Source organism: Salmo salar, chromosome ssa12 (assembly GCF_905237065.1).
Source record: "Salmo salar chromosome ssa12, Ssal_v3.1, whole genome shotgun sequence".
NCBI classification, from domain to species: Eukaryota; Metazoa; Chordata; class Actinopteri; order Salmoniformes; family Salmonidae; genus Salmo; species Salmo salar.
Window position 1 is genome coordinate 87,185,016 of NC_059453.1, and position 27,308 is coordinate 87,212,323.

The 27,308-nt window shown below is 40.1% G+C and overlaps 2 protein-coding genes across 3 annotated transcripts; one reads left to right on the forward strand and one right to left on the reverse strand.

The window, feature by feature from the left end:
• Positions 1-4,148: 4,148 nt before the first annotated feature.
• LOC106566040 (mitochondrial glutamate carrier 1) lies at positions 4,149-10,680 on the forward strand. The gene is made up of 10 exons (XM_014133848.2): positions 4,149-4,295; positions 5,395-5,532; positions 5,757-5,882; positions 6,719-6,774; positions 8,145-8,235; positions 8,391-8,509; positions 8,616-8,808; positions 8,943-9,097; positions 9,254-9,329; positions 9,470-10,680. Exons 2-10 carry the CDS (start codon positions 5,510-5,512, stop codon positions 9,627-9,629), a joined length of 999 nt encoding a protein of 332 aa, XP_013989323.1. The 5' UTR covers positions 4,149-4,295; positions 5,395-5,509; the 3' UTR covers positions 9,630-10,680.
• A 3,237-nt stretch (positions 10,681-13,917) lies between these two features.
• Positions 13,918-26,546, reverse strand: LOC106566039 (CD9 antigen). 2 transcript variants are annotated; one of them, XM_014133847.2, is made up of 9 exons: positions 26,440-26,546; positions 25,954-26,053; positions 21,250-21,352; positions 17,278-17,375; positions 16,406-16,480; positions 16,204-16,299; positions 16,005-16,070; positions 15,544-15,627; positions 13,918-15,392 (listed from the first exon to the last, which is right to left on the reverse strand). In XM_014133847.2, the coding sequence occupies exons 2-9, from the start codon at positions 26,020-26,022 to the stop codon at positions 15,327-15,329; spliced, it is 657 nt and encodes a 218-aa protein (XP_013989322.1). In that variant the 5' UTR covers positions 26,023-26,053; positions 26,440-26,546; the 3' UTR covers positions 13,918-15,326. The 2 variants fall into 2 exon arrangements, with proteins under 2 accessions (XP_013989322.1, XP_013989321.1); XM_014133846.2 differs by lacking the exon at positions 26,440-26,546 and having other exon boundaries at positions 25,954-26,422.
• Between the last annotated feature and the right edge of the window lie 762 nt (positions 26,547-27,308).

Here is a 27,308-nt window from a genome sequence, read left to right on the forward strand (position 1 = left end):
TTTTTCATAATGGTCCCCCGTGGGAATCAAACCCACAACCCTGGCATTGCAAACACCATGCTCTGCCAACTGAGCCACACATCAATGATCATGAGGAAGGCGAGGGATCAGCCCAGAACTACACGGCAGGACCTGGTCAATGACCTGAAGAGAGCTGGGACCACAGTCTCAAAGAAAACCATTAGTAACACACTATGCCGTCATGGATTAAAATCCTGCAGCGCACGCAAGGTCCCCCTGCTCAAGCCAGCGCATGTCAAGGCCCGTCTGAAGTTTGCCAATGCCCATCTGGATGATCCAGAGAAGGAATGGGAGAAGGTCATGTGGTCTGATGAAACAAAAATAGAGCTTTTTGGTCTAAACTCCACTCGCCGTGTTTGGAGGAAGAAGAAGGATGAGTACAACCCCAAGAACACCATCCCAACCGTGAAGCATGGAGGTGGAAACATCATTCTTTGGGGATGCTTTTCTGCAAAGGGGACAGGACGACTGCACCGTATTGAGGGGAGGATGGATGGGGCCATGTATCGCGAAATCTTGGCCAACAACCTCCTTCCCTCAGTAAGAGCATTGAAGATGGGTCATGGCTGGGTCTTCCAGCATGACAACGACCCGAAACACACAGCCAGGGCAACTAAGGAGTGGCTCCGTAAGAAGAATCTCAAGGTCCTGGAGTGGCCTAGCCAGTCTCCAGACCTGAACCCAATAGAAAATCTTTGGAGGGAGCTGAAAGTCCGTATTGCCCAGTGACAGCCCACGAAACCTGAAGGATCTGGAGGTCTGTATGGAGGAGTGGGCCAAAATCCCTGCTGCAGTGTGTGCAAACCTGGTTAAGAACTACAGGAAACGTATGATCTCTGTAATTGCAAACAAAGGTTTCTGTACCAAATTTTAAGTTCTGCTTTTCTGATGTATCAAATACTTATGTCATGCAATAAAATGCAAATTAATTACTTAAAGAATCATACAAAGTGATTTTCTGGATTTTTGTTTTAGATTCCGTCTCTCACAGATGAAGTGTACCTATGATAAAAATTACAGACCTCTACATGCTTTGTAAGTAGGAAAACCTACAAAATCGGCAGTGTATCAAATACTTGTTCTCCCCACTGTATGGTTTCCAGTTTACATAAAGTCCAGTGAAGTTCCTTGAGGGCCGTCGTGGTATCGGCTTGACGGGGGATATACACGGCTGTGACAATAACCAACGAGAATTCTCTTGGGAGATAATACGGTTGGCATTTGATTGTGAGGAATTCTACGTAAGGTGAACAAAAGGACTTGAGTTACTGTATGTTATTACAATTACACCATGAGTCGTTAATCATGAAACATACACCCCAGCCCTTCTTCTTCCCAGAGAGATGTTTATTTCTGTCGGCGCCATGCACAAAGAATCCTCTGTATCCATCTGCAAATTGATTTTTTTTCAGCAGGATAATGCTCCATGCTACAAGGCTAGGATTGTCCAGGAATGGTTTCACAAACATGACAGTGATTTCAGCTTACTGCAGTGGCCTGCCCAGTCATCAGATCTTAATCCAATTGAGCATCTTTGGGATGAGATGGAACGAGTTATTTGGAGTAGAGATCCACCACCAGCCAACTTGACAACTGTGGGAAGCACTGGAGTGAACATGGGCCAGCAGCCCTGTGGAGCGCTTTCGACACCATGTAGAGTCCATGCCCAGACGAAGTGAGGCTGTTCTGAGGGCAAAAATAGGTACAACTCAATATTAGGAAGGTGTTCTTAATGTTTTGTACACTCAGTGTATACGCCATTTAGCAGCCATGTTTGTCCAAAGCGAGTCATGACTTACAGTAGTGTGTGAATTCATATGACATAACATAATGTTTTTATTGTGGCGAAAGAAACAATAAATCATTTTCAAACTTGTTTGACATCTCTTTGGTTTAAAGCAACATATTTTATTTACCTTTATTTAACTAGGCATGTCAGTTAAGAACAAATTGTTATTTACAATGACGGCCTACCCCGGCCAAACCCTAACCAGGACGACACTGTGTCAATTGTGCGCCGCCCTATGGGACTCCCAATCACAGCCGGTTGTGATACCGCCCAGGATTGAACCAGGGTCTGTAATGACAGCTCTGGCACTGAGATGCAGTGCCTTAGACTGCTGCGCCACTCTGAGCCTCCAAATATGGCTGAAACTCATGACTGATTGTTTAGATATGATAATAATGTAGACACCTGTAACCTTGATGGGATGTTCTTGTGACTTGCCTGAGATTCATTCCATATATGGATTTCAGAGAACATGCAATGAATCTCACTTACAGCAGTGATGCTAAATAAAAGATTTGATTCCATATTTATGTTTTAAAGATTGTGATGTTGTTTTATGACTTAAGGACTGTGCTATGACTTGTTTTAAAAAGATCATTAGTAATTGAACAACACCTATCTATTATAACAGCCCTTACGTACCCAGCTCATCTTTGACCCTTGACCCTTGACCCTGTGTGTTGGCTCCTGTATTGTGGTGGATAATGATTGGAATATAAATTAATGAACAGTTAAGCATGATTGTCTGTGTTTGCTTTCCCATGTTAAGGATTATACATTGACATTATGTTTGGGATTATAGCACTGCAAACATCCAACTCTTTGTAATTGTTTTATTTGACACAAGGACTTTTGGATAATTCAAGTCTCATTCACTCTCATTCACTCAGTTATGGTTAGCATTATTTTGGATAGCTTGATTACCATTTTATGTAATCCCCCTTTCATGCTTTTGTAAAAAAAAAAAAATCCCCACATGCAGTGCAGTTCAATTTCAATGATCCTGTCCTAGTTTGTGTGTAGGCCTATTGAAAAGCAGTTGAAGAGTCTACCCATAGTAATGAATAAGATAAGGATCTCTGTGATCCTACCCATCTGATATATTTGACTCCTCATGCCATGTAGGATTTGGTCAGATGGCCTTTGTCTATACTAATAACACTACTATACCAATAACACACTAAGTTTAAAGTTGTATTAGTCCTATCTTATGTGGAGAAAGTTTGTGCTATGTCCAATCATAGGCCTATACCCAGTGGTGTAAAGTACTTAAGTAAAAATACTCAGTATTTTGAGGGGTATCTGTACTTTACTATTTATATTTTCGACAACTTTTACTTTTACTCCTCTACATTCCTCAAGAAAATAATGTCGTTTTTACTCCATACATTTTCCCTGACACCAATAAGTATTAGTTACATTTTGAATGCTTAGCATGACAGGAAAATGGCCCAATTCATACATTTACAAGAGAATATCCCTGGTCATCCCTACTGCCTCACAGACTCACGAAACATACACGCTTCATTTGTAAATTATGTCTGAGTGTTGGAGTGTGCCTCTGGTTATCGCTGAATAAAAAATAAAAAATAAAAAAAAGGTATCTTTTGGTTTGCTTAATTTGAAATAATTAATACTTTTACTTTTGATACTTAAGTATATTTTAGCAATTACATTTACTTTTGATACATAATTTATATATGAAACCAAATACCTTTAGACTTTTACTCAAGTAGTTTTCTTTCTGGGTGACTTTCACTTTTACTTGAGTCCTTTTCTATTAAGGTATCTTTACATTTACTCAAGTATGACAATTGGGTAGTTTTTTCACCACTATACCAAAGATACTTTTAGCTAACCCTCTGTGTATATTCTCACTGGCTCTGGGAAGATGTAAGTAGGAACTGATCTTGGATGAAGAATCTTGTTGATGTTACCATCCGCAAATTCTTCACGAAAATTCCAAACTGACCTTAGATCAGCACCCAGGGGCCACTTCAGCCTTTAATCCCCGCCAATACAATTTCAATTTAAGGGGATTTATTGGAATGGTAAACATATGTTTACATTGCCAAAGCAAGTGCAATAGATAATAAACAAAAGTGAAATAAACAATAACAAATGTACAGTAAACATTACACTCACAAAAGTTCCAGAAGAATAAAGACATTTCAAAAGTCATATTAGGTCGATATAAAGTGTTGTAACGATGTTCAAATAGTTAAAGTACAAAATGGAAGATAAATAAACATAGGTTGTATTTATAGCTAACGAAATAAAAGGACAAATGAACCGTCAATATGTACATTTGAAAACCACGATTGGATAAATTTGAACTCTCGTTTCGAATAGTTGGCCCCGCCTTCATATTTAATGAAGTAGTGGAATTTTCCACTATGTCATTCAGTAGGTTTCACAACTAATGACAAGACAGACGATACTTTTACGTACTAGAACGACATTTCTCATCTGACATTTATTTCAGGTGAGTGTCTTTCGCGTTATCAAATATAACTATTAGCTAATGTATCACTGGATTGACACTTTCTATGTCATCGTTGCTCAATTTCTTATAATGCATTATTGAAAGAGGAACTGCCGCAGCTAGCTAGTTAAAGTTAGGTAGCAAGTTAACACTAGCTTACTCTGAGTGCAATTCAACTACATATTCGAATTTTAAGTATAATTTTTTTTATATATAGAGGAACTTGATTAATAATCTTACAGCAACGTTATATATCTACGGAAGATACTGAATTAACGTTAGCTAGCTAACGCCATTTCCGGATAAATAACAGCTAACTAGCTAGCGTTGGTAACTTATTTAGCTGAGTAAATAAGGCGCAATCGTAATGAAACATATTGTTGCTATTATTGAATAAGATTACTTAGGGAAAAATTATAATATAATAGTAGCTAGTTAGTTAAGTTAATGGATGGGGCTGGCAAAAATGTAGCTAACTAACGTTAATCACTAATTTTACATTTTATGCATTTAGCAGACACTCTTATCCAGAGCTATTTACAGTAGTGAGCTATTTCACTTTAATTTAAAGCTAGTATCCTTATTTGCTACATACATTTTTGGATACATACATGCATATATATACTATATATGTGTGTGTCAAAAAATTTAATGCAGCAAATAAGGATTCTAGCTTTAAATTAAAGTGAAATAGCTAACTAACGTTAATTATTAAACTGGTTTGGGGTGTAGTAAAGTTACAAGTTAGACTCAAGTTGAATCTTGTTCACGTCCTGACCTGGAATGTCTTTTACCCTAGCAACTGCCAAAGATACTGGAGTTGATGCCTCAGGGCCATGCAAACTGATGCCCAAATATAGACTTCCTGTTACTGAGCGTGTATTGAGATTCACTTTTCACTTCCAGTAGGAGGCAGGTTGTAAACCCTCGTGATCCTTTGAGGTGTGAGTGGGTGGAGATTATCCAAGGGGCATGTTGCTGTATGTGTGTGGGATAGGCTTTGTGTGTATTAGGTTTAATTTTGCATGTGTGTACTCACGCTCAGGACTCTGACAGGCTTGTCTATATATAAATAATCTCCCTGGCTCTTCCTCTCCAGAACTCTAGCAGCAGCTCATCAGCACTTGATCTACTGACCGCTTAGATCGACTTACGACTGACTAGCTAAGATATCACAGCTCCGTTCTACATCCGCTACCTATCTGAAAGTTACCATGTCTCACCAGCAGCAGATCAGGTACTGTAACTGTGGCTTTCTCTCATCTGTATTGAGCGTCTTTCACTTTTTTTTACTCAATATGTGCAATATCTAGAGAGTTGCTTTGTTTTTTCCCGTGTTAGTAACCCAGGAAAATGTTTTCATAAAGGTATCCTTCCTTTATGTTTTATCTATTTCAAGTGCCTTGAAGGTGTGTGTAATGCCAATCTGAACCTAATCTCAAATGGTTTTATTTTATCCAGCCTTCCTGCTAAACTGATCAATGGTGGTATTGCTGGCATTGTTGGGGTCACCTGTGTGTTTCCCATCGACCTTGTAAAGACCAGGTTACAGAACCAGAGGCAAGGTCAGCAGATCTACAAGAACATGTGAGTCCGTCCTCCCTTTTCATGTCATGCTGTGTGGCTGCATAGCTAAATCTTGATAGGTCAATTTATTTGACCGTTTTTAAAAACACCACAAAGGACATGGAATAACACTAATATAGGATGGGATATCTTGAGGTGTACTTCAGATAATGCGGCTGCTGTTGTGAGAGCATAGACTTGTTCCCGGCTTTGAGTCCCATGTCTGTGACGACCGACTGCCGTCATTGGCTCATTCTTCCTGTTGAGTAATCCTGAGGAATGTGTGAGGGGAGTGGAAATTTCCCTTTGCTCTGTGCACCCATTCAGTTTGCATCTCCACCCTAAACCCCTTGATGTTACTTAGTTCTGACTGTCTGTTTTACCTATAGGTAGGCCTGGTGCAGTAATAGTATAATTGTGTAACTGCCGATTATGGATTGTCCATCATGAAAAATAGTTGACAATTTACCTGATAGCAGCAAATGGAAGTAAGCCTGGTTTACATCAAACAGCTTATATAAGCAGAGACGAGGGGAGGCAAAACTAGCCAGTTCTAGAATTTTGTGGAACAGACATCTGACTGAAGATGGGACAGCTAGGCATTAAAAAAGATTGACACTTGCGGTCGAGTCCGCTTCCGCCATAACATGGACTCTTTACAACGTGATGAGACTTGTTGCTATTGTAACGGTTCTAAACGGTTTACTGCAGTCATTTGGCTGACAAATAACCTTACCAAAAATTCCACTACCGTCACAGCCCGACCAACACGAGTAGGTAGGGCTGCTCCTTCGGGAGCCCAAAGGAAGAAGTTGTGGTAAATTTCCCTCATCCTGACATGTTGTGTTTTCTCTTAGGCTGGACTGCCTCATTAAGACTGTTCGATCAGAAGGATACTTTGGCATGTATAGAGGTAAGAGTCATTACATTTTTTGTCCTAGTTTTATAGTACTGGTTCTATATCTAGTCAACAAGGGGGTTATTAGTGAAATTGTGACCAATTGCAAGAAAATTATTTTAAGCTATAACTGATCTGTATTTAATTATTTGCTTAAAGTGAAAGCAGTCAAGTTGCTGTTCAATCACAATCAATGCAGTAGTTTCTCATTATTGATAGAAGTAATTATGTTCGGATGTGATCTCAAAAGTTGATTGATTGTCACTGCATTGTACTTATGTAGTGATGTTTAAATGCATCATTAGAAATTGGCTTGTTTCTTTGTACTTATTTATTTAGATTTGAATGAATGACAAATGGTAGAATATTCTCCAATCCTTTTAAAAGCGAATGGCCTAATTTTCAATTGATGACATGATTGATGCAATGTTCACAGTGAAATGCATTACTTTAGCTGTACTGAAACTAAATACTGTATGAAACACATTGACACGTTTGTGATGGGCAACATCATGTACATAGCCTAGTGTCTTTTATGGAGATAAGGTTGGAGTTAATTTTATGGGACTGAGGAATACTTGCTTTTTTTTTGCATCTGTTTTTTTTCCCATGTTACAGACCTGGGTCCCCCTGGGATATTGAACGGCTAGCCGATATGGCACAGCCACACTGAAGGCAAATCATTTAATGGTTCTTACAATAATGCTTTATTTCAACTAGGCAACCATTTCCCATTTGTTCAATATTTTTCTCCTTACTGTCTTCATATCAGTGAACCTGTTCTTTCTGCTTTTGACTCCTTTCGCTTACTGACTTTTCACCAACACTTGTGACCATTGCCAAACAATGCTCTTGTGAAAATGTATGTGGTAGTAGTGGCTAAGGTGACTTTCATTCTCGTCTATCCATTTCCCACTGGCATGTAGGCTAGCCTATGTCTTAATGTAAAGTCTTCTTCCCACATTTGTTTTCTAAAGAAAAGTTGGTCTTCCAGTAGATTAGCCTAAGCATTTTTCATTTTCTCCTGGAATTTACTGTCTTTTCTGCATCCCCTTCTCTAGTGTTGTCTGATCTCTGTTCGCATTCCTGTTCCGCTTGCTTCTCATCATGTTTCTCATGTTTAAATGTAACTCATTAGGTTGACTTATGCTTGAAATAATCTCCCTCTGTGATCATGCCAGAGCAGCCATCCTCTGCGCTTCTTGTCTATTTCATTTAGAAACGTGTGTATTAGATTGATAGCTAGTACCGTACAGTCAGTGGCATTGCATACTTAAATGGACCGATGGTGGTGGGGAATGTTTTTGTTTGTAACATTTCCTTGTAAACACATTTTGATGTATGATTTTTAAGGTTTGACTAATGTTCAATTGTTTTGTCTTCAGGTGCTGCTGTGAATCTGACCTTGGTCACTCCTGAGAAGGCCATCAAACTAGCCGCAAATGACTTCTTCCGCCAGCATCTTAGCAAAAATGGGTAAATTACTGTTTACATTTCGGCCAGTGAAGACGGTAGATTAAGAGTACAGATGGGTGTTGATAATAGATATATAATGGGGTGTCCAACTAGTCATTGAAGAGACCAATCCTATCCCATGCATGCTTTCTGACCTCTCTGACTCCTTGTTGCAGGAAAGGCTTGACTGTGTTTAAGGAGATGTTGGCAGGTTGTGGTGCAGGCATATGCCAGGTTGTCATTACTACTCCTATGGAAATGCTTAAGATTCAACTTCAGGACGCAGGGAGGCTAGGTAAGCAAGTACACCGTATTGATTGATGGAAGTTATATTACATGTGATTCCTACAGCGGCAAATACATCTTGTGCAAGTATATTAATGTATTTTTGTTCCTCCCAGCGGCTCAGCAGAGAATGCCAGCCATGATGTCTCCCACTAAGCTGGCTGCCACTAACACAGTGCTGAGCAGGTCCTACAACGTGGGGCCCAGTCCTGCAGCCAGGGCAGTGTCTGCTACCCAGATCGCCCGGGATCTTCTGCACACACAAGGCATCCAGGGCCTCTACAAAGGCCTCGGGGCCACCCTCATGAGGTAAGGGCTTCTTATACATTCATGTAAAGTCAAAGGCCGGAAGTAATTGTTATTGGGGCTGCTAGGCTAGAAAAACTGGAATAGCTTTAGAAAACAGATTTACAAACCAGTAAAATACTTGTCTTCTATTTCAGAGATGTTCCCTTCTCCATGGTCTACTTCCCACTGTTCGCCCACCTTAACCGGCTGGGCCAGCCCTCTCGAGATGAATCAGCACCCTTCTACTGGGCATTTTTGTCTGGCTGTCTGGCTGGCTCCACTGCAGCTGTGGCAGTCAATCCTTGTGATGGTGAGTCTGGAATCTGTCTCCATTTGTGACCCACTTTTATTAAGCTAGCAGATTTTTTTGATTATTTTTTTTTTTGATTATTTTTTTTAAATTATTATATATATTTTTTTTACTTCTATACTTCCTGGTCTAACAAGTTCCCACTCTTTATTTCAGTTGTAAAAACGAGATTGCAGTCTCTGAGCAAAGGGGCCAACGAGGAGAGCTACAATGGTGTGGTTGACTGCGTCAGGTAGACAGTCACTCTTTAATCATGCAATTTCCTGACTTTGAACTCGTTGCAACTTTACAACCAGTGTGCTCTATAAAAATTGATTTACACACATTCCTGAAATACAAGCAGTGATTTATTTCCTCTCTCTCTCCCTGCAGTAAGATCATGCGTAAGGAGGGTCCCTTTGCCTTTCTGAAGGGAGCAGGATGCAGGGCGCTGGTCATCGCTCCTCTCTTCGGCATTGCACAGGTCATGTATTTTATTGGCATCGGAGAGTTCATCCTGGACCAGTCACCTTTCAACTACTTGTCTGCATGAGACAAGACCAACACTACCTGGCTGTGCATGGGACTTTCTCACACGTCGCATGAAGAAGTATCTCAGCAAAATACTGGCAGCTATATTCCATCAGTATTTGGTACAGAAAAAATAAACTACGTAAGACTGAGGTGTCTGTCAGAGCTTTGGAGCCTAGAAAAGAGAGAAAATAAAAAAACATTCTATAGTTCTTGACTTCCTGTATGGTCTAACAGCTGTACTGCACTTCCTCCAAATATTTTCCTGGCTAATTTAATGGGCTGTGAACAACGATTGCACTTGAAGGTGTCTGTTTGTTGAACTGCAGACCGTGAAGTGCAGCAGTGGCACTGGTTGGGGAGTCTCCCTGGTTCCTCTCCCTCTGTGAGGGGCCATTTCAACACAACCAACAACTGAAAGCTTTTTCATTGTTTTTTGTTTTCTTTATCCATTGTTTATCTAAAAAATATTTGATGATTTATGATTCTACTTTTGTGCTGTTGGTTGAATGCCATAGTGTGGTGTAAAGATTTGTATAGATCACAGGAGGTTGGTGGCACCTTAATTGGGGAGGACGGGCTCGTGGTAATGGCTGGAGTGGAATAGGTGTAATGGTATCAAATACACACATGGTTTCCATGTGTTTAATGCCATTCCATTTGTTCCATTCCAGACATTATGAGCCATCCTCCCCTCAGCCTCCATTTGTGAAGGTATTTCATAGCGTCTGTCATGTTTTGCAGTCATGTGATTTCAAGCTATAAATTAATCTGATTTACACATTTGAATTAATTTAACTGTGGTCGATTGAGAAGGCTAAAGAAACACGTTAGAATGACCTTTTTACATTTTTTTTTTCAACAGATACCTCTTCAACTCACATTTCACTGAGGTTTAGTTTGAGACAGAGGGACCAAGCACCTAGGGGTTATTCCAAAGCTACACCTCATGGTTCGCTGCCACAGACACTCACATCTTAGTTTATTTTTTACATTCTAAATACTTGATTAATTCATATTATGCATATTTATACATATATATACACAGTAAGGTTGTGAAGTGTTCTGTTATGGTCTATGTTACTTCAGGGCTATAGACTTTTAGTTTATGGCCATCATTTTGTTTATTTTATTCATGACATGCCCCTAAATGTAATGCATATGGTTTTGTATTTGCCTTCGCTGAGTGGATTGGCATTTTTCACTATAAGGAAGTTATACTGTATCGAGACTGAATGAGCCTGCCAAATAGCATCACCGACGCTATCTGCACCAGGTCATCTAACAAAGGAAATGACTGTTACATCACTTTATGTTGTATGTCTAATTTTGTTTTGTATGTATTTAAGTGATGCCCGGGTTGACTCATAACCTGCAGTCCTGACTGTTATATCCACGGGACGGGCAGGTTTAGGTTCATGCAATGTGTGGATGAAGGGCGGGTTGAATAAAGTATTTATTAAAAAAAAAATCCATACATGTATACTTCTTGTGCAGGTCATGTAGTTTACATTGAGGTTTATCGCACTTGACTTAGCACGCGGCGCCATAACGTTATGACACTATCATAACCATGTCATAATATACATATGCACAAATGTATGTGGACACCCCTTCAAATTAGTGGATTTGGCTATTTTGGCCACAGCTGTTGCTGACCGGTGTATAAAATCGAGCACACAGCCATGCAATCTCCATAGACAAACATTGGCAGTAGAATGGCCTCACTGAAGAGCTCAGTGACTTTCATCGTGGCACCGTCATAGGATGCCTCCTTTCCAACAAGTCAGTTGGTCAAATGTCTGCCCTGCTAGAGCTGCACCGGTCAACTGTAAGTGCTGTTAGTGTGAAGTGGAAATGCCTAGGAGCAACAACGGCTCAGCCGTGAAGTGGTAAGCCACACACGCGCACAGAACAGGACCGCAGAGGGCTGAAGCACAAAAATGTATCTGTCCTCAGTTGCGACACTCACTACCAAGTTCCAAACCGCCTCCGGAGCAACGTCAGCACAAGAACTGTTCGTTGGGAGCTTCATGAAATGGGTTTCCATGGCCGAGCAGCCACACACATGCCTAAGATCACCATGCGCTATGCCAAGCATCGGCTGGAGTGGTGTAAAGCTTGCCACCATTGGACTCTGGAGCAGTGGAAATCCGTTCTCTGGATTGATGAGTCACACTTCACCATCTGGCAGTCCGACGGACTAATCTGGGTTTGGCGGATGCCAGGAGAATGCTACCTGCCCCCATGCAGTGCCAACTGTAAAGTTTGGTGTAGGAGGAATAATGGTCTGGGGCTGTTTTTCATAGTTCGGGCTGGGCCCCTTATTTCCAGTGAAGGGAAACCTTAATGCTACTGCATACAATTACATTCTAGACGATTCTCTGCTTCCAACTTTGTGGCAACATTTTGGGGAAGGCCCTTTCCTGTTTCAGCATGACAAGGCCCCGTGCACAATGCAAGATCCATACAGAAATGGTTTGTCGAGATCGGTGTGGAAGAACTTGACTGGCCTGCACAGAGCCCTGACCTCAACCCCATCGAACACCATTGGGATGAATTGGAACGCCGACTGCAAGCCAGGCCTAATCTCCCAACATCAGTGCCCGACCACACTAATGCTCTTGTTACTGAATGGAAGCAAGTCCCTGCAGCAATGTTCCAACATCTAGTGGAAAGCCTTCCCAGAAGAGTGGAGGCTGTTATAGCAGCAAAGGGGGACCAACTCCATATTAATGCCCATGATTTTGGAATGAGATGTTCGACGAGCAGGTGTCCACATACTTTTGGTTTTGGTCATGTAGTTTATGTCATAACAGCTGACATAATATGGTCATAACACCTGTTGTGACATATATTGTATTATTTTATGGCTGTTTATGACACCTACATAAGTGTCAAAACCCATATTTATTCAAATGTGTTTTTTTCCCTGCCAAGAAGTTTCCTTTTGTTTGAAAGTTTGTTTCTTAAGTCCTTTGTGGTTGTAATTAATTATTTACAGTCATGTTTTTTTTCATCATATTTTAACTAACTTGTAAAAAAGATACTTAATGACAATGTCAAGAAGCATTATGACCATCATAATCAGATAAGCCAGATAGGCCTGTCATGTGCATGCCCTTATGTCAGTCATCAGTCAAAAAGAGGGTGTCTTGTCCTGCTCCTGAAATCTGTTCCTGCATTCATCCCAGTCATCAGAAAGAGGGCATTGGGGTAGGTGCAAGTCTGACAGCAATGTGTGCCCAATTACAACAATATTTTAATATGGTCAATTTCAGAAAATATGATATAACATAAACATGCTGTTGACGAGTAGGCTATGGTGTAATGGAATGTTTTGCATTGCGTGGTAGGTTTTGTGGGTTTTGTAGGTGTCATAACCAACCATAAAATAACTACCGTTGTAGGTTTTGACACTCTTATGTAGGTGTCATAACCAGCCATAAAATAACTACCGTGGTAGGTTTTGACACTCTTATGTAGGTGTCATAACCAGCCATAAAATAACTACCGTGGTAGGTTTTGACACTCTTATGTAGGTGTCATAACCAGCCATAAAATAAGTACCGTTGTAGGTTTTGACACTCTTATGTAGGTGTCATAACCAGCCATAAAATAACTACCGTGGTAGGTTTTGACACTCTTATGTAGGTGTCATAACCAACCATAAAATAACTACCGTGGTAGGTTTTGACACTCTTATGTAGGTGTCATAACCAACCATAAAATAACTACCGTTGTAGGTTGTGACACTCCTATGTAGGTGTCATAACCAGCCATTAAACTAACTACCGTGGTAGGTTTTGACACTTATGTAGGTGTCATAACCAACCATAAAATAACTACCGTGGTAGGTTTTGACACTCTTATGTAGGTGTCATAACCAGCCATAAAATAACTACCGTGGTAGGTTTTGACACTCTTATGTAGGTGTCATAACCAGCCATAAAATAACTACCGTTGTAGGTTTTGACACTCTTATGTAGGTGTCATAACCAGCCATAAAATAACTACTGTGGTAGGTTTTGACACTCTTATGTAGGTGTCATAACCAGCCATAAAATAACGTAATATATGTCACAACATGTTCAAATATATGTGTCATGACAAGTTATGTCAGCTGTTATGACATATTATGACATGGTTATTGTGACTGTTTCATAATGTGTTATGATGCTGGGTGTCAGGTAGTGTTACCGGTTTTTCATTATTTTTATCTGGCATTAATGCGTAAACCTAAGCTTTAGGGCTTACCTGTATGTTAAAACTTAATTTTTCAATAAATAAATGTTCAAGCGAAAAATGGGAACTGTACAGCGCATTGTCTATATTTGCTGGTTAGGGTCAGGCATCATATTTTACCATTATCACATATAGTCAGGTGGTTGCGGATAGGTTATTATCAATTGCGGGTGAACAAACAACTGACCCCAGATCCCTAATGTTTGTCAAATACAACTAAAAGCTTTCTGCCATTAACAAGGTTACATAGTCTAATTTCTTTTAGCTTTCTCACGGGAGATCCAAAAACATTTAAATAGGATAGAAACAGAACTCATTTTACCAAATGGACATGCTGATAAAATAAAAGCATTCAATGTCTTCTTTTTGTTTGACATTATTAGCATACATAACCTGGATCTACAACAGTGTGGGCCAACAATATTAACACCCACTAGAATTCATTCAAAATATACACCAACTCACTGGAACAGTTCACACGTGTTCTGAGACCTCACACAGGACAATGCAAAAAAGCTTGAACATCCAGACTTGAGGTTGGACATTAAAAGAATGACAGTACAGTGCTTCATAAAATGTAGCTGCCTCCTGACAGAATATTAATGACAAAAGTTCTTCAGAATGTTGGTCAAGTTGAAATCAGGTCTTTTCCAACAAAAGGTGCAGGGTATGCTTGTAGCAGAGCAACACTATGCTGATGGGCCAAGTAAAGGAACACAACATACAGTTTGCTAAAGTAGAATATCCAGCTGTGGTAGGAATAGGTTGCTTGGGCTTGTCTATACAAAGATACACATTTGAGACATTTAGTGAGTAATGAAATGTATGATGCATACAGTAGGTGCAAGTCCCAACAACAGTTATGTAAAACTCAATGACTGAAGTTACGATTACTGACCTAAATACAACTTTACAAGCAGATAACGTACGACTACAGTAGCTCTGTACACAAAATTAACCCTTAAACTGAGGTTACAAGACATTGAATAAATAATGTTAAAAACAGCACACATAGGAGTTTGCATACAGCAATGCTCCTCAGCCATCACATTCCTGCTTCAAAGAGGAAGATGTTACATGGACATGGAACGCTAGCAGTGTTAGAGGATGTGAAAAATGGGGAATGTCTCAAAGTAGTGCCAAATGCTGAGCCACGTTGTGCTTGGAGAGGAGGAGTGCAGTGAGAGGCCAGTTATTCAGGTCACAGAGATGCCAGAGGAGAGAGAGGGGGTCTGGTCTAACTGCCTCTGTCCAGGGGATGGGGAAATCCCTGTGAACATTTGAGTGTGTGATATCACACCCGCACCACTAAATTGACCCCTGGACTTGAATGTTTGTGTTATAAAAGGCTCCCCTGTCCTCCATCCCAGATGTGATGTACCCTCCTTGTTCAGGCATTGTGATTATGAAGAGCTGGTGAGTCGGTATAAAGCCTACAGGGTGGGAGGGGTAAGGCTGGAGCTACTGGGTCTCTCTAGATCACCTCCCTGTTGTTCCGAATTGCACAGCAGAGGACCATACTGAAGATCATACCAATGACCTGAGGAGAGAACAGAAAACTATATTAGTAGACTATAAGCTTGTAATACAGTTTTATGCAGATTTCCTGTAATATTTTGTAAATAATTATATAACGAGTTACCATATGTAACATAATGTAATTTGTGCCCGAGTGTCAGTAAGAGTCTTACCATTACTCCTGCAACACCAATCCCCACATATCCGATAATGTAGAGCTTTTCATTGAAAAAGTCCATTATTGCATTCAGACAGTTCTGGAAACACACATAGCATAATGTCACTTACAATACCTTTATTCACTTTTTCTTAATAAGAGAACATTAGGGTATATATATATATATATATATATATATATATATATATATATATAGAGCACACATTATCTCTGAAACCCATGATCTAAGCACAGCTATAGGTACTACTGTACTATAACTAGACTATACACCTAGATATTAATAATCTAATTTGAAATTAGGTAAAATAGATAACAGCGGCTTAAAGTAATGGCTATCAGACAGTACAGGAGACAAGAAGTGGAACTACGGTAAAACAATGTTGTTTTCAAAGATGTTATACTGCCACCTAGAGGAATGTATGATACTGCAGCAGGAGAGCAAAGAGTTGTTTTTACCTTTAGGTCTTCATCCCCATGAAGACACAGAGACGGGTTAGTCACGGAGTCACCACAGCAATTCAGCTACAAATGATAATAAAACAGAATATAACAAATAAATATAGCATATCAAAACGTAGAAATGGACAACATTGACAATGTGACATGATCAAGAAGTACTTAATGAGAGCATAAAGAAAACTGTAGTTTAACTCACAACAGTGTGGTAAATTGCTGCTATTGCCGTCCGGTTGGAATTTTCAGAACCTTCTGAAATAGATTCACTGTATAACTTTTGAACATCTTCAATGATCTAAAACATAGATTAAGGATGAATTAAAATTAGTCAGAGATTGCAGTATCAATAATTTGTCTTTCATTCAAGTTTAATATCAGAACATTGATTGGAGTGGATATACCTTGTCTTTGCTCATGAATCCAAACACACCTGCAGCAACCTCTGCACCGACGATTACAATAAGGCAGGCAAAGAACTGCAAAACAGAGAGGGCAGTGACATATTAAACCAATAAGGCCTGAGGGGGTGTGGTATATCACCAATATACCACGACTAAGGGCTGTTCTAACGCACAATGCAACGCGGAGTGCCTGGATACAGCCCTTAGCCGTGGTATATTGGCCATATACCACAAACCCCAGAGGTGCCTTATTGCCATTATAAACTGGTTACCAACATAACTAAAGCAGTAGAAAGAAATGTTGTCATACCATCTGATATTTTTATTTTACCTTTATTTAACTAGGCAAGTCAGTTAAGAACAAATTCAAATTTTCAATGACGGCCTAGGAACAGTGGGTTAACTGCCTTGTTCAGGGGCAGAACGACAGATTTGTACCTTGTCAGCTCGGGGATTTGAACTTGCAACCTTTCGGTTATGGGCCCAACGCTCTAATATATCACGGCTGTCAGCCAATCAGCATTCAGGGCTCGAACCACTCAGTTCATTTTTAAGTATAGCCTACCATACAGTATCCTGTACACATGGCCAGGAGTTTTCCCAGATCAGGACATACGGTTAGTAAAAACTCTGGGCCTGCTGACAGTATACTCATAAGAGAAGCCCACTGGGCACACACTGGTGGAATCAATGTTGTTTTCACGTCAGTTCAATGCAATTATGTTGAACCAACGTGGAATAGACATTGAATTGACGTCTGTGCCCAGTGGGAGGCTTGTGTTGACTCAAAATGCTTGGGTAGAGCTACGTTAAAATTGCATTCCACTAAACAGAGACAGGTGCCTAAGGTAAAACTCCCACCAATTACCCACCGACGCAAGGAGACACTGTGACTCCTTCACAGCTCCACAGCAACCAAAGAATCCCACCAGCGTCATGCCCCCACCTGCACCAATCAGTATGTACACGGCTGAGGAGAGATAGACACAGAGTGAGCTGGGGGTTCAGTGAATCAACAGATGGTGACAGCATTAAGAAAGATTGTTGCACATGGACCAAATCATGCAGCAACACAATCTAGATAACTGCAAACTGAAGTGTAGGAATATCCCATATATAATACAGCTAACATGTTAACATTCTGAAGTGTCAGATGTGGAAAATACAGGAGCTGAAAGGAGATGCAAAACCCTGACAGTTGTGAAAAGTGTCATTAAAACAAGGTACTTTTCTACTTCAAAGTGCCTCTCGGTTGATTTGAATATATTTTGCATACCCTGAATATCTTGGTGTACTAAGGTAATCCAACACACATCTTTGCTGAACTTGCAGCAGTACATTTCTCTACAATGTCTCTCATCAACACAACACTCATTTTCAGAGGCATGTGGATGTCGTTAGCTGCTCCACCCCTGCTTGAGCAACATTATCCCTCTCAACACAAGGAGTAGGAAAGATAATCATCTCCCCTCACTACCAGCCCTGTGATGCCCCCCTCCCTCACTACCAGCCCTGTGATGCCCCCCATACCCCTCACTATCAGCCCTGTGTTACCCTCCTACACCTCTCACTACCAGCCCTTTGATAGGGTAGTAATGGTAAACCAGGGCAGTCCCCATGCTTCGTGTTCAGGGCTTAATCAACGACACAGGCAGGACCTGCTATGGCTGCCTAATTAAATCACATTGGGGCCGTTGTGCACCAAGGTTGTTTTCGTTGCTTAAGAACAATAGACAGGAGGTGTGGCGAAGCGGTCCGCTGTGGCTGCGCTGTGGTTGGGGGAGGAAACTGGGAACAAGAGGGCTGACTGAGCTCAAAGCTGATCTCCTGCTTAGCAATGGAAAACACCATAAGACAAGACAGGTGCCTTGCTTTACACAAACAAAGCTAGCGACGTTGATAGGAGAGACCTTCCCAACACATGTACAGCACTCATCCTTATCAATATCTGCCATATCTAAGCATTTGCACTTTGTGTTGGCCCAGCATTGGTGGAGGTTAGCAATGGGCAATGCAAATCTTTGAGAGTTCAGTGTGCAAATCTACTGTGGCTGCTCCCCATAGGCTTGTCTCAGCTTAGACAGACACAGAAGTGACAGAATGGAAAGTGAATCATCCGTAGAGAATGCTGCCATCTTGCCACTCTATGGTATCTCTGTCTGTTCAGTCTGGTCCTGTCTCGTCGGGACAGCTGCAATAAGGCCTTTCGCTCTCCTATGGTTCTTATGCAGCCCAAGATAATATGCGTCTTGTGTTGCCAAGGCAATATGATAAAAGCATGATCAATCGTAGTGATTTTTTGTTGTTGTTGCAACGTCTCCACATTAAATGTGAAATTAAATGGATAAGAACACAAGGTTATGCATGTATTGTTGGCTACAACCAATACACTCTTAGAATAAAATAAAGTGCTATCCAGAACCTAAAAGGGTTCTTCGGCTGTCTCCCTAAGAAAACTGTTTTTTTTTGTTGGTTCCAGGTAGAAGCCAAAAGGGTTCTGTTCTACCTGGAACCAAAAAGGGTGTTCCTATGGGGATAGCTAAGAACCCTTTTGGAATCCTTTTTTCTAAGAGTGTATTACCAAACTCAGAAGTCACTATGTTGGGTAAGAAGGTCTCTTTGTGCCACATGGTTTGGATGCCCAGGCAAGCGCTGGTATGACATTTGCATTGAAAGCCAAAATGAACTTGATAGTGTTATCATAAGCAGATACACTGCATACATCATCCCAAAGCTTGGGCATCTATCCAGATCTTCTTTTACTGCATTTAACTGGGATTGAATCAAGAAGCTGACACCAGATGTCAATATCACAATGTGCAATGAATGACGCAATGTTTGATGATATCATGACTTTCTGGCTGATGGGAGTGGCGGTCGCTAGGAGACTGTAGCTTCAGAGCACCCTGAGGGCAGCAGCCAACTGGGCGAAGGCATGGTGAAGAGCTGATGAAGTGAAGTCACCATTTTAGGTCATGCTCTAAATGGGAGTAACAAGAATAGACTGCATTCTACTCATTTCCATGGTGGAGACCCATTGAGAGAGATGCTATTGTATGGAACACTGAACTGAAGTGTACTTAATACTGAATGTTGAGAGGCATGGTGTGAATGTTATTGTTATCGTTTTCATATAATTGGACGCTCAGGAAAATGCCCCTCCAAGCACTTTCTCTTCAAAGAGCTCATGTGGGAAATATGTTTGTTGTTGCAAGAATAAACCTGTGATTATGCCTTAAAAGGGGATGATGACCCACAGGCAATTGAGTGCTGACTCTCTAATAGAATAAGCCATCAAAAAGGTAAGGTTCCTGTCATAGCATATACGCTGAGTGACATAGACTGACCAGGTGAATCCAGTCACTTGTTAAATCCACTTCAATCAGTGTAGATGAAGGGGAGAAGACAGGTTAAAGAAGGATTTTTAAACATTGAGAAAATTGAAACATGGATTGTGTACACTAACGTTCAAAAGTTTGGAGTCACTTAGAAATGTCCTTGTTTTTTAAAGAAAAGCTAATTTTTTGTCCTTTAAAATAACATCACATTGATCAGAAATACAGTGTAGACATTGTTAATGTTGTAAATGACTATCGTAGCTGGAAGTGGGATGCTGGCCTTCTAGGCAGAGTTCCTCTGTCCAGTGTCTGTGTTCTTTTGCCCATCTTAATCTTTTATTTTTATTGGCCAGTCTGAGATATGACCTTTTCTTTGTAACTCTGCCTAGAAGGCAAGCATCCCGGAGTTGCCTCTTCACTGTTGACTTTGAGACTGGTGTTTTGAGCCTGTAATCGAACCCACAAATGTTGACGCTCCAGATACTCAACTAGTCTAAAGAAGGCCCGTTTTATTGCTTCTTTAATCAGCAAAACAGTTTTCAGCTGTGCTAATGTAATTGCAAAAGGGTTTTCTAATGATCAATTAGCCTTTTAAAATTATAAACTTAGATTAGCTAACACAACGTGCCATTGGAACACAGGAGTGATGGTTGCTGATTATGGGCCTCTGTACGCCTATGTAGATATTCCATACATAATCTGCCGTTTCCAACTACAATAGTCATTTACAACATGAACAATGTCTACACTGTATTTCTGATCAATTTTATGTTATTTTAATGGACAAAAATTTATTTTCTTTAAAAACAAGGACATTTCTAAGTGACCCCAAACTTTTGAACGGTAGTATGTGTGCCATTCAGAGGGTGAATGGGCAAGACAAACGATTTAAGTGCCTTTGAACAGGGTACGTTAGTAGCTGCCAGGCGTACTGATTTGAGTGTGTCAAGAATCACAACACTGCTGGATTTTTCACACAACAGTTTCCCATGTGTATCAAGAATGGTCCACCACCCAAAGGACATCCAGCCAACTTGACAACTGTGGGAAGCATTGGAGTCAACATGGGCCAGCATCCCTGTGAAACACTTTCGACACCTTGTAGAGTCCATGCCCGACGAACTGAGGCTGTTCTGAGGGCAAAAGGGGGTGCAACTTTATAACAGGAAGGTGTTCTTAATGTTTTGTACACTCTGTGCATGTTCCTATGAGAGGAACAGGTTGATGGGAAATGCTTCAACAAACACAAAGATAGCCACCCATTAAATACTGTACTTCAAACATATTCCTACCCTAGTGAACATTGTAGGTAGCTGGGCTGTGTTCCGTACAAGGAAACGTGAGGACATGTTCTGAAAACCTTTTTTGAAACAGAGGAGATGTTAGCATTTTGCTATGGTTATGTTGTGCCATACTAAACACGAGACTGGTAACTAATTCCAATAGAACAGTTTGGAGGGTGTTCAGCTGGTCTGGGCTCCTGGTCTCACTGGGAACTGGACTCACCTATGAAGAAGGTCTTAGGGGCTTCCTCTACAGTCAGGAGCTGGACTGTCTCTGGGTCAAATCTCAGCCATAACCCCACTGCCAACACAAATGAGCCACACAGCTGGGGTGCAGAAAAGGAGAGGTCAAGCATAAACATACCCCAATATTCACTGTATAACATTAATGGAAATAAATAAATACATGTATTCATTAATCATCAACATTGTTATACAGAGATTCACTGTCTAACAGTGCAACACATTGACAATCAATTAACCCATTCTGCACAATATTGTATACATTCTTTGTTTTTATCCTTAACCCTTATTAAAGCATGATGTTGCATACTATAGATGAGATACAGACTGGCTGGTGTCTATTAATAATAACATTGTCTAGAGTTGACCTTGAGAACAGATCAGGACACTGCACAGCACTGATCCCCATGACAGCCTTACCAGATACAAGGTGCTATTCCATCCATGTGCTGCCTGGCCTTACATAGAGGCTGAGCAGATACTCTTGAGCAGACTCTTCAATAAAACATTTTACTCAGAAAAAAAACGACTTTCAAAATGGCGAAAATGTACAAAAATAATTGACTTCACAACCAAACATAGCCCTTGTGTGTCCTCTGTGTCCTATTAAAAATCCATACACCATAAACAGTTGTTTTCAACCATTACTGCACATAGTAGAAATCTAATGGTATTATGTTGTAATAAAAAAAGTAACACATGCTAACTAGTCCGCTTTTAACCTCTGGGGCCTTTGGCCTTCCGAGCACCATGTAGAGGGGCAGCCAAAGTAGACACGGCCCCAAGACGCTGACCTAAGGTCAGTGTTACATTTTAAACCCCTAATGTGGATGGATAAGCAGAGAGATAGGCAGAGGGTAAACTAATCCTAAATCTGTGCCTACAGCTAAAACCTAGACAGGGCAGAGCAGCCAGTGGTGTCTCAGCCTCAAGCACTACCACCCTGCCCTCTTTGGCTTTCTCCTCACTACTACGACCCTGCCCTCATTGGCTCAGCTCACAACGCTGCTGCTTTTGTCTCATAACTGGGCACAAAGGGCTGCTGTCGGACGAAGTGACACCACTCTGGGGACGACCAATTGTCTTAGAGTGCAGAGAGCTCTAGATCGCAAAGTCGGGAACAGAGATACTCTAATATCCATTATATTACGTATACCATCAAGAACAATGTATTTGTATTTCAGTTTCAGAAATGTGACACATTGGTCAAAAAAGGTACTTTTAGAAAACAATATGAAAACAGGTTAAAAACTTCATATATGAAGATATCTCTTAGCAATGTGACAATTGTTAGATAATATCTGACAGCATTGTTCCCTTATTCTTCGGGTAAAAGGCCTAAAAGTCTATTAGCAAATTGGCCTGGAAACCCGACGTTTCGGGCAGAAATTAGCATTTGAATCAGGCAAGTTTCCTCTCATAACCTCTACAAGCCAGAATGTTGAATAAAATAATATTTTAACGTACTTTACAGGTTGTCGATACAGTTGGTCCTTTTGGCCAGTAAGAATGTGAGACAATATATCCTACGTTTTTTAAAGCGCTGGCAATGCGTTCAGATTTCTATCACCTGCAGCATGCACAGAACCATGTAAACGCGTGCATGAGCTCGTCAAGTATGCATGCGTCTTGTTCATGTATTTGTATCTTGTGTGCCCACTTCAGGTGGTATAAATCTGAACACACTATCAGCGCTTTGAAATGTCAATGTAATTATACTTTCCTGTGGATATACTCTCACATTCCCACCGCCAAAAGGACCAACCGCACGGACAACCAGTAAAGTATGTTAAAATATAATTGTATTCAACATTCTGTCTTGTAGAGGTTGTGAGAGAACATTTGCCTGATTCAAACCCTAATTTCTTCCCTAGAATTCAATGCAATTCAACGTCGGGTTTCCAGGCAATAAGCAAATGTAAACTTGATATTCCAAGAATGAGCAGAATCTGTTCTAAAATAACAACAACCTTCTTTAAGATGTGACCAAAACAGACAAGACCCCCCCCCCCAGACAAAACTCATCACAATGCCACATTTTTCATGGGAGGGGGATCGGAAATGTGGTGAGGCATCATAGCCATAGAATTAGGAATTAGAAAACTAGAATGGAGATTAACCTTCTTATGATGGCCTAAATGTCAGACATTTTAGTCAGGGAGTTGGTCAACCATGGTTTGCCAGTGTTGAGATAAAAGAATGTAAAATTTGATTTTAGATTTTTCTGTTATATTATTGACTGTATGTTTGTTTATGTGTAACAACTCTGTGTTGTTGTTTTTGTCACACTGCTTTACTTTATCTTGGCCAGGTTGCAGTTGTAAATGAGAACTTGTTCTCAACTACCCGTTTAAATAAAGATGAAATAAAAAATATACAAAATAATGCATTTTAAGAATTTATCTGCACTGTGTGTTTGATAGCTAGCTAGCCAGCTTTAAAGGAATGATTCCATAAATGTTTCAAATTCACTGCTAATAGTCTGATTCGATATTCACCCACGCACACAAATTGAGGAAAACAAACATTTTTTTGCCATTGACCCCCAGTGTAAAAGAGCCAACTTCGTAGCTAATTTTGTGTTATACAGAAATAGCAAAATGTGCCGAAAAGCTGCTGTTCAACCAGGTCCAAAATCCCAACCTGCGGTTCACAATACCCCTACATAGGGAAATAGGGCCTGCAAGAAGAACCCTGTGGCTTCAGGCTATTCAGAGTGGGATAGTGGGAAATGTGGTGACCTGGTGTCCAAGTAGGATACACGTAGCTATGAGTGTGGGAAACATTTCATCACAGGTAAGACATTTAACTTGTTTAGTATTGTCCATTTGTAAATCCACTCACTACTTGTAGCTGAATAGTCCATTTGCTTGTGTTGATGGTCTTGGCTAGCTTAATGATCTGGTCGGTAGCTGGCTAACACTCACTCACGTGGCTGCTAGCACCGTCATGAAAGGGGGCATGAGGGAAGCCCTATCATATTACGTTTAAGTAGTGAGAATACCTGAAAGCAGGCAATGTTGAAAAGTTATCTTTAGACATGTTGGACTTTTCTTGAATGTAGTTTTGTAATTTACTAAAACAAGCAGACAACAAGAAAATTGTGTATGAAAAAGGTCATGTTTTTGGTGTGAGCCAATGGGGTAACCTAGGTAAGCGCTGGTTGTTTCCCCACTGGCGGGTAGGGCCGCGACGTTCTATCTAATACCGACTGGGAGTACAGTGGTTGTTCCTTTAAAAGTTGCGTCGTACTGCAGCACAGCTTGCCGGCTGCCGCAGAATTCTATGGCACGTTATTTTAGTGTCGGCCATTGTTGCCATTAATGCTAGTTTGACCACCAGAGGGCATCTTTGAGAAGCATTAGACTTTTTTAATATTGCTGAACTAGAGAATTTAAAACCTTTTTTTTGTAAGAACATAGTATATGGGATTGATTAAGAAGTTTATGCCAACATTCCATTCAATCAATGCAGTCCATCCACAGCCAGACACTGGAGGAAATCAGTTGATGATAGGACTTAGACAAGTTGTAAATGCAACAAGTACTGATATTGTATTATATAATAGCACTCACAGCTTTCCAATGAAACAAAACATGGAGACATGTATGGTCTGTTTACATATTTTAGGCTATTTATCTGAAAATTGGTACAAAACCCGTGGAAACTATATTTTAATTAATATTTTAGGTTGACAATAATTTATTACACAATTTCTGATATCACATGCCTTACTTTATTTTCCTACATAAAAAAAAAAATCAAGATTATGCATCTTCTGCCATTCATTCCAATTAGACAGGTTTTGATGTCACCCTGACCAACATGGATGCCATTTCCACCCCATTCTGGAACGGTTAGGTTTTATGACATACCCCATCTAGTTATTTAATAGGATCTCTTATCATAGACAGCTATGTTGGAAATGTAGAAACAAACTGCAGTTCTGCAACAAATTCATAGGCCTATGCTATGTTTGACTCACATCAGGGAATAACAGTGTCTACAGCAACATAGTGAGACTGTATAAAGCCTCGTTATTGTTGTCATTTTCTTGTCACTTTTTGAGATAAAAAAAAAATATATATATATATATATATATAAATAAATAAATAAATAACTTTAGTTTATTTACTAAATATTTTCTCAACTTCATTTCTTGAACTTCATTGTTGGTTAATGGCTTGTTAAGTAAGCATTTCACGGTAAAGTCTACACCTGTTGTATTCGGCGCATGTGACAAATACGATTTGATTTGAACACTTAATTTGAACATACTTTTTGCAGACATATAATAGTTGTTAACATAGTTAATTCACGCATTTTGTTGACATTATACATGAAATTCAGATGGTACAATGTGCCACATCATGGTTAAAGAAGGATAAGACTCCTATTAGTAACAACATACGTGGAAAAAAAGAAACGAGTTATATTGATAACTCTGATAAAAATAAGATAACATTGCAGAGACAGACCTAAAACGAAATGAAGTTTCCCTCCAGACCTACATAAGAATAGAACTGAATCGTCTTCAACCAGCGCGAGCGATTTACTTGTTGCAAAATGCATCCGCAATTTATAAGGAGTCACTATACATCACGATCAATTATGCACACATGCAACTTAAGTTATGATTGAATAACTGTATATTACATTGACCGATAGTAGGACCAACACTTACCCATAATATGAAGTTGAAAACGAAAAGGAGATATTTCACGCATTTCATCCCACCTTGCACTTTACTCATGATTCCAGAGTTGGAAAAAAAATCCTAGATCCTAATAAAAGATCAAGAAAACAGTGAGACTTTGTTCAAAATGTGGGTTGGAAATAACTGGACATCAACCATACAACCCGCGCTGCAATCTCAAAATGATTGCAGGAGCCAAAGATTTTTAAGGAAACGAAGATAGGATATCGCTAGCGTGGTCTATTGGCGCGTTCTGGTTTACACCTGCATATTTCCGTTAGGGAACGCCTACTCGGGGAAGTGCGCGTGTGCATTAACTCAATTCGCCCTTGCACTCCTAAACAGCGCGATTTTTACAAAACTTTTGCAAAGGGTGAAGTCTACAAAACTTAGTCCGTTCCGTTCATAACAGATTCTAGTTTTGGGAACAGTAATTGTATTGAGATCAAATGTTTAATTGATGAGAAGATTTACAAAATGTCGTCCAAAATCCATGTCGTTCCATCTTCTCCCACAGCCCGCCAGTGGGCTTCCCCTCACTACCGTAGTGATGGAACTGCACACCGGATGCTTCACATTTATACATCCAGTGAAATATCTGTCTCATTGTTACAGCTGTAGAGGAATTTTACACTAGTTGTCGGACCGCCCATTTTCTGTCATTGGCTCGTGAGTGTAGAGATTAATCAAGTAGCTGGGTTAGCTGACAACGTCACGAAAACGATATGAACACTTTAATGGGGTAAAAATCTCTTGTGATTATAGATGACCAGATAGCTAGCTGTCAACAATGACACGAAACTGCCATGTGGGGAATCGTAAGTGACTCGTCTCAGCTAGTTTCATCTTGTTCTTTATACAATGTCTTGTTTTGAGGTGTTTTGACTGATTTTATGTCAATGCTAATATGGCAAAAATTCTGTAGCTAGCTAACAACTGCAAGCTGTATTTGAGCGACAACAAGTGCTTATTGTGTAAATGTATATATGTTTTCAATTAACATTGGAGAAAAAATATAGTTTATATTTTGTCAACAATCTAAACCGGTTTTGTTGCTAAACAACCAATCCCACTACTTCACCACAGTGGACGTGTCATAATACCCATAAAACCTAGCGGCAAACACAGAAATGGTTCCAATCGTTTTTTTTTTCACCATTCATTTTTTCAATTAGGGATTTTAGAACCACTTCAAACAAGGCATGTGTTTCATGTAGGCTTTCCCTGGCGTAACGTTTTGATAGCCAGGTAAATCTCTCTTGGACAAGGTGACTTTTATCAATATATTCGGCTCTATTTACTCTGATTCGAAAATGCTAATTAGCATAAATGTAGACATGCAA